At 46.9% G+C, this 12,782-nt stretch overlaps 1 protein-coding gene across 1 annotated transcript; it reads left to right on the forward strand.

The window, feature by feature from the left end:
• The first annotated feature begins 48 nt into the window (after positions 1-48).
• On the forward strand, positions 49-11,926 carry LOC135915655 (uncharacterized). Its single transcript, XM_065448788.2, has 3 exons — positions 49-171; positions 4,436-4,578; positions 11,452-11,926. The coding sequence occupies exons 1-3, from the start codon at positions 49-51 to the stop codon at positions 11,555-11,557; spliced, it is 372 nt and encodes a 123-aa protein (XP_065304860.2). The 3' UTR covers positions 11,558-11,926.
• The last annotated feature ends 856 nt before the right edge of the window (positions 11,927-12,782 follow it).

Genomic DNA, 12,782 nt, shown 5'->3' on the forward strand with positions numbered 1-12,782 from the left:
ATTATTAATAATCTTGTTCCTATCCGCTTAATTTTAACCATCCGATTCATGACCAATCCCCCACTGTGGGTATGTGCCTTGGCCACTCAGGACAACAACAACGACAACAAGTACAAGATGTTCGAGCTGCCGAATGCCACACCCCTGATGCAGACCTCACTCATGGTGCTGGTCAGTTTGGTACAGTGACTGCTGCTTTCGCTATGAGCGTCCGATCGATTCGTGCGGTTTGTGGTCACAGCTTGCTATAACGCTGACACTTTCGTATGGCGCACGTCTTGTAGCGGCACCTCGGAACCTGTTCTCGGCGTAGTCGGTGTTCACTAGGTGCTCAGAAAACGCGGAGAACGTATTCGTTCCCTAGTCGACACGCATTTGGCCCGCTGTACAGGGTGTCCGAAAATTAACTGCCCAGTAGAAATGGGGGGTCGTAACAATGGAAATTTTACTTACGGCCGTGCAGTGATCGCTACAGGAGAGGCCGAAAATGTCTACCACCGTCTTGAAGACATGCCTTCATGCACACGTCGCTGTATACTGTTGAACAGGCAATGGAGGGCTGCTGGAGTCATCTGTTAAATGTGCCGGGTAATGGCTGTTCGCAGCTGCTTCAGCGTGTGAGGAATTGTTCTCCTACAGCCGCCCTTCGAGTTCACCCCACAGACGCTGTCAGACGAAATACAGGTCTCGCGCTATCGTATCGAACGGGAAACTGCGATGTCATTCGCAGCTGTCGTCACATTTTTCGTCTATCTTCTCACAGTAGTGTTACTTTTCGGACACCCTGTTTATTTGTTTGTTTGTTTGCTTACGATACTATCGTATTATCGAAACACTCGAACAGTTATGCAAAAGGGTAGAAAGTTGGGAGAGTTGGTACGGTAACATGATCTTAGATTTTAGTGCGAATAATTAGTAATTTAATTATGGGGTTTTACGTGCCAAAACCACTTTCTGATTATGAGGCACGCCGTAGTGGAGGACTCCGGAAATTTCGACCACCTGGGGTTCTTTAACGTGCACCTAAATCTAAGCACACGGGTGTTTTCGCATTTCGCCCCCATCGAAATGCGGCCGCCGTGGCCGGGATTCGATCCCGCGACCTCGTGCTCAGCAGCCCAACACCATAGCCACTGAGCAACCACGGCGGGTGATTTTAGTGCGAAGTGACACGGACACAGACTAGACAGGACGAGCGCTCGTCCTCTCTCTTTCTAGTCTGTGTCCGTGTCACTTCGCGCTAAAATCCAAGATCATGTTACTCGAACAGTCACCCCACCATGCAATTTAACTTACGAATTCGCCGCTGCTGCTCAAAGAGATGTGCTACTCGAGCTGTGTTGTAGTGTTGTGTTCGCCCTGAGCACGCCTTGCAAACGCTCCTTCGACTCTCCATTCCGGATCCACTTCCAGGGATTTAGCCGGGATCAGAGTCAGCGACTTCGTTTAAAGCGCAGGACACCATGTTGAGCAGCTGAGAAACCGCTGTCGTTGGCGGATCATGAGCACTGCCACCTTGATAACCGACCCTAGACTGGTCGTAATTCGTACGACTGCAGTGAGGCAGTGTGCGCCTGTGCACGTCGGAATGTTTTTCGATCGATTTGCATATTCCTTTAAACGCGTGTCGAGGACGTGCCTATGGCGCGTGCGATGCGTCAGTACTGCGCATATTTTTCCCCACTTTATTTTTCTTTCTTTGCCCTTGTACACTTCCAAGGGCGCATTTAAATCGCACGTGTCACTAAAGCTTGCAGACAGCCGGGCTCCCACATAAACGTTTACTACCGAAGTGCACCGTCCACCACTGAGCTGTCGAAAGACTACAGAGAGGAGCAATAAAAATATGCTACGGCAAAATTCAGGGGCGGGACAATGTTCTGTCGCGCACACCGTTAAAGGAAAAATCAGACTAGCACTTCAGTACAGATTAAACTAACGTTTTTGCCACGAAGGCCTCTGTAATTATTTTTTTGCCATTGAAGGTTACCTAACGCGTCACGCGGATCCCCTCCCTTTATTTTCTTGCTGTGAAGTCGATAAACTGAAGTTATATATTAGATTGAATACTAAGTTATGGGTTCCGTGTAAGAGTGTATGGTACTGTACATTTACGGGCAGCGCCTTCGAGATGGTAACGCTCACTCCTGCATAGGCACACTTGATGTAGAAAGGAGCAAGCTCTAGCTCGGGTGCTCCGATCTAAATACATATAAAAGGAGAACTCGTTTTCCTCGGCAGCAACTGCACCAAATTTGACGACGTTCGTTGCATTTAAAATAAAACGTAAAATCTAGTGAATGTAGGTTTCGAATTTTCGATTTAGGTCGCCAATCTAATATAAAAAATTTGCAAAAATCGAAAATTTTCATAAATCGAAATTATCAAGTTTACAACTGTGTACCTCAGCAAGGAAAGATGATATAACAATTCTGTGAATCGCATCTGTTAGTACATCTAAAGCGGACAAAATTTATGTGTTACACAGGAATGTAAAAAAATTTGGTAATATGGAAACATAGCTTTTTCAGAACCCTTGTGAACAACATAAATAATAAATTCATGTAAGATATAATTTGACATACCGAATTTGCCCGATTTGAATGATCTAATGGATGCCGTTTACAGAACCGCGATATCTGTTTTCGATGCAGAGCTATTAAGTTATAAACATTGTGTGTCTATGTTTTTCGAACTTTCGAATTTTCGAAAATCCATTTCCCAAAATTCAAGCCCTAAATCAAAATTCCAATTCCAACAGTCACTAGAATTTAATGTTTTCTCTCAGATGCAACAAATTTCATTAAAATTGGTGCAAGGGTTATCTCAGAAAAGCGTTTCTTTTTGCGTGTTACATGCATTTTAAGAGGCCGCGTTGGAGTTGGGCCCGAGCTGAAGCTCCCTCTTAACGTGGCACGCTTCTGCCAACAGCCGCAAATCCAACTATATAGACGAATAACGTTACCAACAGAGGATAAGTCGTGCCCGCGAAGGCACATTAACAGTAAGGATTCAATTCACACTTTTATTACAATAGCATTTTATTAGCCATAGCAATAGCATTTTATTACAATAGCATTTTATTATATAGACACCGTGCTAGCCGTCGGGGCTGCCGCCGTGCCGTCATGCTATCGACGACGCATGCGCGGTCCGTAGGTGAGCAGTTGGAAGGTTTCCAAAGACTCGAGAGACACGTGATGCGTTCTAAGTTTTGGGCTAAAAAATATGACGAAGCCAAGGAGATGTGTACACGCTCACGCTCTGCTCAGTATAGGCTCGGCGCCGGCGCGCCAGCTGCCGAGGCAGCGCTCTGGCTTCCGCGGCTGGCATGGGCTTTACACTCTTAAACAAGTTTTGCGCCCTTTGGGGCTTATCAATTAACCCCTAACAACAATCGTCATGTATCGTCCCAGTATCTTGTTTGTTTGTTTTTTAGCAAATTGGCGCACGCTGGTGAAGGAAGACGCAAAAAAGAGTGCAAGAGCACTACAGCCATAATCACTTTAAAGAACTCCAGATGGTTAAAATCAGTCCGGAGTTCTCCACTACGATGTCCCTCATAACCCACTGCACAGTTTAGAGACGTTAAATTTGAGAACGTTTTTTTTTTCTATTCTTGAGGGTCACTTATAAGCCGCCTATAATGCAAATATGGCGTCGTACAGCTTTCTTCAATCCAACTGCAAACATAACGGCGTTAATTATGTAATATCCCTTGTCGTGATACAGTCGCAGTGACCTTCAACTATGCTCTCTTTGTCTGTACATTTTTCTTGTGCATTTTTGTTTGTGTCTGTTCCTTTACAGTCAATAAAGCTTGTCTATACACGGTAAAGATGTTTCCTTCCGACAAAAGCAGCTTCAAATCTGCATCGTCATCATTACCAGCAGCATCCTATTTTTGTGTCCACACCAGGTCACAGAGGTCTCTCCCTGCGATTTCCAGTTGCCCCTGTCTTGTGGCCCCATCTCCCGCCTGCAAATTTGCTATTTTTAGACACAGCGCCGATTTCTCTGCCGTCCTCAACTCAGCTTCCCTTCTCTTGGCAACCACTCTGTGACTTTCAGAGGCCACTAGTTACCGGCCGTGTGTGCATTACATGGCTTGCCCAATCTGATTTTCTTCATCTCAGCGCCAATTATAAGACATAGGCTTTCCCCGTCTGTTATCTAATCCACACCGCTATCTTCCTGTCTCTTAACGTCAGGCTCTGCCTTTTTCCCTTCCACCACTTGTTGCGTGGTTTTTAGTTTATTCTCAACCGTCTTAGTTAACACGCCAAGTTGCCGTCCGTTATGTTAATACCAGTAGAATGCGATTATCGTATACACTTTGCAAGGTTATCGGTAAGCTGCCGGTCATGACATGAACTACCATGACCCTCGAATGTCGGCGGGTATAGAAGAGCGAGTCGGTTGATGGACCACGCAGATATGCCTTGCCTGCCTGTCGACCATCTCTGCGGCCGTGCTGCTCCACCCACTGGCCAGCATCGCTCAAGGAGGCAGCACGCGATGGGCCTCGGAGATCGGAGGCGCGTTCGGAACACGCAAGATGACTCCGCTCCGCTTCAGGTACGCAGGCCTCTCAACGTCGTACGAGCAGCGATCCACGGAGGAAGTGACCTATAGGAGAGAGTACTGCGTCAATCAGCCAGCGCTCTTAAGCCTATTCGAAATCGAACAGCGCGAAATGGATGAAGGGCAAAGAAGTCGCACACCACGGCTTCTGACTCACAACTGTATACGTTCACCTCAGAGAGCCCTACTCTGCTGTCAAGAATTGCGCATGCTCAAATCGGGCCAGACGTTGCAAATCTTTCCGCTGCAATTCCTTCTTTCAGGAAACCAAAGTTCTGTTTCGAAATAAGAAAAAAACTACTCCGAACATCACAAAGCATGCCGTAGACCGCTGGTGGTTATGCTTCACGTGCACGTAAGCCGAACATCGGTCATCCTGCACAACAAAGTATAATTCATGGCTGACATGGTTTCCGATGTGCTTGTCTGGCATGCCCTTGTCTTATGAGCATACTAAAAACATTCAGTTCTGAGTCAGCGCCCATGTTGTCTGAATCATTGTCCTTGGTTCATTCCGCACCACCTCGCCGAGCTTGCTGCTTAGATACAGTATGCTTCTCGAGCCGTCATCTTGTAAAGCAATCCGTTCAACTTTTTCTCTCTGAAGATGTTGGCCCATCACGTGACCCTGCATTCGGCGGAGTCGGCCCTAGCTGTGTGCTTGGTTCACGGTAGGTTTTAATCGACGCGCACTCTTTCGGGTCCTTTGCCATCTGTAGGGCAGGCGCCAATCGTCGCCGCCGGCTCTCGAGCTGTACATCCAACCTGCGCGCGCTGCAATGAACAGTTCACTTATTGAAGTTTTACAGAATACCCCCTTGCGTCACTGCGGCGTTCTGAAAGAACCAGGCGATTGTGCTCCTCTGAATGAGTCGATTTCGACCAGCCGCCAAACCAGGGTTAGCGAAGAGACGCTGCAGAAGTTTCAGCGTCCTACTAAAGCACACTGTTTCCTCCACCCGCTAGGTGGCTACGTTTTGTTATGGAGCTGCTGCTAGAATACGAAGTTTCAACGCCTGTCGCCTTGAAAATGCAGTGACCTCATTTTCCCATTAGTTCTACAAGATAACTTATGGTGGAGCTTTTGTAAATGGTTGCTATAGTGGGATACAACTTAAAAGAAGAACAGCAGTTGGCAACCAAGGCATACGGACCACGCGGGATTGCGTTAATGCGCCAGCCAACCACAGAAGCAAACAAAATCGTCGTCATGCGACGTTTTCAAAATGGCGTCATACTTTATCCCTACGGAGCGCCTGCTGTTCTTGGAGAGCCTTTTCATCGGCGGAAGCATTGAGGTGTGCAACAGACATGCACAAAATGCACGAAGTGTGAGCATTTCACTCTTCAAAAGTCCGCGGTACAATTCATTTCACTGCTGAACCCGTTTTACTCATGAAACTTCATTGCCAACTGTAGTGACGCTTGGCACTAGATAGTTGCAGCGAAGCAAGCGTTTTATTTAAGTTCAATAAAGAATCAAGGTTTCACCGTTCCACTGTAATAGACGACTGAGAACGTATACAACTACGAGCTTATAATTTTATTTTGTGGTTAACGCCTTGCTTAGCTAAGAAGGAAAGTTTGAAGTACGACCTATTTGGAGCCTCGCGGAGGAGCAATGGCTGGCAGTTATGAGGGCGTGGGCGGGGCTTCACTGTACGCTTCAGTTATATCCGACTATAGCAAGCAACTCGACTAGCCCCAAGTCCCATATACGGCATGCGAACAGCGAGAAAACGCACGAAAAAAGAAACGCGTACACGGTTGTCAGAATGTACTATAATTCGCACCGTCCAACACAGCGCAAAAAGCTCGTAATTTTATTGCGATAGCGATTACATGCACACTCCAGGAGCATCTCTGTCGTCGGCGTCGCTGTGGTGGTCCGTATAAAGTCCAATGGCGATAAAATCGCCGTCTCGCGCCGTACGCTGCATGTGCGAGTGAAAGAGTGCAAGGGCGTCCCGGCGGTCGCGGCTCAATTTTGTGCACACGACGGATGGAAGGGGGAGGAAGCGCGCCGCCTTTCGTCGCGTCAGGGAGATGTCAGGGAGGGCTTCGCGTTCTACTGCGGCCGCTACTGTTTTGGCGGCTTCTGTTCTTCTATTCTACGTTCTACTGTTTTGGCGACTTCTGTTCTATTGTTTCGGCCTTCTGTTCTACGTTCTACTGTTTTCGCGGCTTCTGTTCTTCTGTTCTACGTTCTACTGTTTTGGCGACTTCTGTTCTACTGTTTCGGCCTTCTGTTCTACGTTCTACTGTTTTGGCGACTTCTGTTCTACTGTTTCGTCCTTCTGTTCTACGTTCTACTGTTTTGGCGACTTCTGTTCTACTGTTTCATCCTTCTGTTCTACGTTCTACTGTTTTGGCGGCTTCTGTTCTTCTGTTCTACGTTCTACTGTTTTGGCGACTTCTGTTCTACTGTTTCGGCCTTCTGTTCTACGTTCTACTGTTTTGGCGACTTCTGTTCTACTGTTTCGTCCTTCTGTTCTACGGTCTACTGTTATGGCGACTTCTGTTCTACTGTTTCGTCCTTCTGTTCTACGTTCTACTGTTTTGGCGACTTCTGTTCTACTGTTTCGTCCTTCTGTTCTACGTTCTACTGTTTTGGCGACTTCTGTTCTACTGTTTCGGCCTTCTGTTCTACGTTCTACTGTTTTCGCGGCTTCTGTTCTTCTGTTCTACGTTCTACTGTTTTGGCGACTTCTGTTCTACTGTTTCGGCCTTCTGTTCTACGTTCTACTGTTTTGGCGACTTCTGTTCTACTGTTTCGTCCTTCTGTTCTACGTTCTACTGTTTTGGCGACTTCTGTTCTACTGTTTCGTCCTTCTGTTCTACGTTCTACTGTTTTGGCGACTTCTGTTCTACTGTTTCGTCCTTCTGTTCTACGTTCTACTGTTTTGGCGACTTCTGTTCTACTGTTTCGTCCTTCTGTTCTACGTTCTACTGTTTTGGCGACTTCTGTTCTACTGTTTCATCCTTCTGTTCTACGTTCTACTGTTTTGGCGGCTTCTGTTCTTCTGTTCTACGTTCTACTGTTTTGGCGACTTCTGTTCTACTGTTTCGTCCTTCTGTTCTACGTTCTACTGTTTTGGCGACTTCTGTTCTACTGTTTCGTCCTTCTGTTCTACGTTCTACTGTTTTGGCGACTTCTGTTCTACTGTTTCGTCCTTCTGTTCTACGTTCTACTGTTTTGGCGACTTCTGTTCTACTGTTTCGTCCTTCTGTTCTACGTTCTACTGTTTTGGCGACTTCTGTTCTACTGTTTCATCCTTCTGTTCTACGTTCTACTGTTTTGGCGGCTTCTGTTCTTCTGTTCTACGTTCTACTGTTTTGGCGACTTCTGTTCTACTGTTTCGTCCTTCTGTTCTACGTTCTACTGTTTTGGCGACTTCTGTTCTACTGTTTCGTCCTTCTGTTCTACGTTCTACTGTTTTGGCGGCTTCTGTTCTACTGTTTCGTCCTTCTGTTCTACGTTCTACTGTTTTGGCGACTTCTGTTCTACTGTTTCATCCTTCTGTTCTACGTTCTACTGTTTTGGCGGCTTCTGTTCTTCTGTTCTACGTTCTACTGTTTTGGCGACTTCTGTTCTACTGTTTCGTCCTTCTGTTCTACGTTCTACTGTTTTGGCGGCTTCTGTTCTACTGTTTCGTCCTTCTGTTCTACGTTCTACTGTTTTGGCGACTTCTGTTCTACTGTTTCATCCTTCTGTTCTACGTTCTACTGTTTTGGCGGCTTCTGTTCTTCTGTTCTACGTTCTACTGTTTTGGCGACTTCTGTTCTACTGTTTCGTCCTTCTGTTCTACGTTCTACTGTTTTGGCGACTTCTGTTCTACTGTTTCGTCCTTCTGTTCTACGTTCTACTGTTTTGGCGACTTCTGTTCTACTGTTTCGTCCTTCTGTTCTACGTTCTACTGTTTTGGCGGCTTCTGTTCTTCTGTTCTACGTTCTACTGTTTTGGCGACTTCTGTTCTACTGTTTCGTCCTTCTGTTCTACGTTCTACTGTTCTGGCGACTTCTGTTCTACTGTTTCGTCCTTCTGTTCTACGTTCTACTGTTTTGGCGGCTTCTGTTCTTCTGTTCTACGTTCTACTGTTTTGGCGACTTCTGTTCTACTGTTTCGTCCTTCTGTTCTACGTTCTACTGTTTTGGCGGCTTCTGTTCTTCTGTTCTACGTTCTACTGTTTTGGCGACTTCTGTTCTACTGTTTCGTCCTTCTGTTCTACGTTCTACTGTTTTGGCGGCTTCTGTTCTTCTGTTCTACGTTCTACTGTTTTGGCGACTTCTGTTCTACTGTTTCGTCCTTCTGTTCTACGTTCTACTGTTTTGGCGACTTCTGTTCTACTGTTTCATCCTTCTGTTCTACGTTCTACTGTTTTGGCGGCTTCTGTTCTTCTGTTCTACGTTCTACTGTTTCGGCGACTTCTGTTCTACTGTTTCGTCCTTCTGTTCTACGTTCTACTGTTTTGGCGACTTCTGTTCTACTGTTTCGTCCTTCTGTTCTACGTTCTACTGTTTTGGCGGCTTCTGTTCTTCTGTTCTACGTTCTACTGTTTTGGCGACTTCTGTTCTACTGTTTCGTCCTTCTGTTCTACGTTCTACTGTTTTGGCGGCTTAGTTCGCGTTGATGCGAGCGGCCGCAAGAAGGTCAATTTACTCGCTGCTGCTGCCGCGCTTATTCGCTGCGTTGTTTTGACAGCGAGTTCCCGCAGTCATCGAGGGAGATTTTTTCATGTTTGGAATTAATGCCATGATTGTTAACTTAGTTAGTATGCCTCTGGAATGATAGAAGGACGACGTGTGCAGTAGTTGGCAGCGAAAATAGTGACAGGCATATTAAGTATGGCGGAATCAATCTCTGTGTCCAAGCTAAAGGGCGCAGGAATGCAGTCGGCCACATATGCTCGCAGGTCCCGGAATGTTTTGTCCCAGACTGTACACACACGTCCATCCCGACCCACATGCCATACTTACGCACACTATACCGTCATCGTATCGAGAATAAGTGAATGGGCACACACTTGAGCCAATGCGCCGAAACGTGGGTGACGGCCACTACGCAGGCAACAAACGATTGTTCGAAGCTGAACGTTGTGTGACTTTACGGACCGTCGTCCGTAGAGTGAGCGAGCGACTATAGCGATAATACGTCTTTGCCAAAAGCTATTAGAAAGTACTGAGCATCTATGTTCCAAGCCTTTTGCACAGCAAGAACCAGTCTGTCTCAATTGAGGACATCCGCGAGTGATCAAGCAGTAAATAAACAATCAGATAGAGACCGCACAATGGAACGTTAGTGAGTCAGAAACATAACAAGCCGCTACTTCAAGGTAATTGGCCAATAAAAAAGAGAGAGCAAGACACATTGATCCTGATTTTATTTGCAAACTGAATGTTTTGACAACTTGGAATAGATTTCTAGCACCGCTTCTATCTAGTGCAAGCACGGAATACGCTGCTCGCGCCGTTTAAGCAAGGCTTAATGAGCTCCGAAAGCGCTTACATTGTCCCCCGAAGCCGTGGCCGAAGCTTCGTGTCGTCCACCCAGTCAGCGCCTACGATATCCGTCGAAACAAGTTGGATGAGCTGCGCCGGCGTCATGCACCTTTGTAAACACGGAGCCAAAGGCAGCTGAGGCAAGCAATGGACGCTTTACCACGTGATCAAACATGGCGGCGCCCACAGGATCACCGTGAAAAGGGTATATAAAAACCACCTGTTCTCCTTTTTTTTTGCACATTGTGGATAAAGCATGCCACGTTTAAAACATGTGGAAATATCAGCTTTTCTTCGAGGACTCGAAGGAAAAATTAAGCGGGAATCATACATAGCAGGATGCTTGTTTTTGCCACTACCTGTAAGGGCACATTCACACCGGCGACTGACAGTGGTCGCGCGACCAAGTTGGTCGCAAAGCGACCAGTCGCAAATGGTCGCAAATGGTCGCCTTTCTTGAAAAGCGACCATTTTGGGCCAGTCGCTCTCTGCGCGATTTTTCAGTCGCGCGACCGTGGTCGCAAAACTGATAAACCAGTCAGCGGCGCACCGGAAGTGATCTTTCGTGTGTCTACATCCGGCCTCCTCCGGCGTCGCGTTCAAATTCCGCGTAGATTCCGAGAGTTCTCGCTGAGAACCATAATCTCCGGGATTGCGACTTGCGGGTCGCGCTCAGCCGGGCTTGCCGGTGTGAACATCAGTCGCCTTGGGTCGCTTTTTGATTGCGAGTCGCAAATGGTCGCGCGACCTCCTCAAATCGCCGGTGTGAATGAGCCCTAAGCCTGCTGAGATGTGCTGCTGGGTACACTTGTTGGTTCGCTGTGTCGGTTAAATGGTGCGACGCGCGTGGGTGACCGCGATGTATGAGTATCTTGAAGTGCACTAGGCAGGCAGTCTTCAGCCTTATCACGCTACGAGGCCAGAGAGGGGCGAATTTTTTTTTGCTGATCTAGCCGGGCTCCATCTCATGATGCTCGGTGCTGTCGCTTCGAAGAACGGCTTCCTGCAAAAAGCATGACATCTGTGGCTCTTTTCTTTGGAATACAATGTAGTATGTGTTTAGCCAGAGGAGACGGCATCACGATTACGTCACGGCGTTCTGCTGGGGGAATTTTAAGGCGGCTTCGCCACCCGTCTTCCGTTTTTGCGTCTTCTTCGAGCTTCTACCAAGTGCCTTCTCGCGGTAAGAGTGGGCTTTTTTGGTAATGTTCATGGAAGAGTAACTTACTAACGCAGCTCAAGTAAGTTTTTTTTTTATATAGTGCCCCTTAAGTAACGACTTTACGAAAGCATATCGCTTCACAAAGATCCCACTGCATGCCTTGGGTATGCATAAATGTTAGTAACTCTTTCTCCGTTCTCTCGCAGCCACTACGGAGACGACCGCGGTTCCGCGATCGAGCTGGAACCCCTGACAGGAGAACCGTCGACGAATGCCGGCTGCCTCGCCGAACCCGAGACGGACAGTGATTGAAAAATAGACTGCTTCATTCCAACGTAACCTTGCAGTGGACGTTGTGCTGAAACCGCCTTCGCAATTTCGCGAGCCCCATGGAACGTTAGGGCGCCTGATCTTTGTACGCTGTTTTGCGCGCTCATTTTTGCCGGGTCTGTTCGTCGGTTACGCGGTTTGTTCGGGAATTCGTGCCGCGTTTAAAGTAAAACGCAATTGAAACTGAAAGCTTCCCGTGTTTGCTTCGCATCCCCGAGCACGGTATACCGCTTGTTTCACGTAACTAAAAACCAAAATTTAAATTAGAATGTTGTATTTTAAGCAATTATAACACCTAAACTTTTGCATAAATAACCGCAGTAACCTAACTGATTGCACGTGACAAATAGCCCGAGTAACTAAAGAATGCTACGAACAATATGACGTTGGCCTCCTAAAGAGAACCACTTTATTTAGATGATTTGGTTCTAGTCACGTGACACGCAAGATATACGCTCTCTGAGGGAGACTAGAGTTCCTTCCTCATTAAAGATTATGCTTCCGAGAGACAGAAGATTTTCGCTTTGACTCAATTCTGTTTCAGTGAAGGGCCGCTAAAAAGAAGCACCAGGTCGCTTCAGGTGGGTAACTTCGCTGTGGTAACTGGCGCGTTGCCTGCTTTATCAAGGCACCGTAACGGATATACTCTGAAATTAATACCGCATACACCGTCGTAAAAATGGTGGACGATGTTCAATTGCTTCCGAATCGAAAGTCAACCGAAGGCAACAAACCGGTGGAAACGCAAGTCAATTTCTTTCTTTCTTTTTTATTGCTTCACTTCAAAAGATGGCTGACGCAGCTACACTGTAAAATAATTTACCCCCTTAAAAGTGAAAAAGCGTGTAAATGCGCCTACAACTCACACACATAGGGTGTTCTTTGTATAACGGACACCCTACAGGTGGGAGTTATAGACACATTTACACCACTTTTTCACTTTTAACGGTGTAAATTATCTTACAGTGTACGCTGAAACTCTCATGTTCAGCGTTCGCAGCCATAGTACAGACGACCCGCAGTGGTTGCTCAGTGGCTATGGTGTTAGGCTGCTGAGCACGAGGTCGCGGGATCGAATCCCGGCCACGGCAGCCGCATTTCGATGGGGGCGAAATGCGAAAACACCCGCGTACTTAGATTTAGGTACACGTTAAAGAACCCCAGGTGGTCGAAATTTCCGGAGTCCTCCACTACGGCGTGCCTCATA

Source organism: Dermacentor albipictus, chromosome 8 (genome assembly GCF_038994185.2).
Source record: "Dermacentor albipictus isolate Rhodes 1998 colony chromosome 8, USDA_Dalb.pri_finalv2, whole genome shotgun sequence".
NCBI lineage: Eukaryota > Metazoa > Arthropoda > Arachnida > Ixodida > Ixodidae > Dermacentor > Dermacentor albipictus.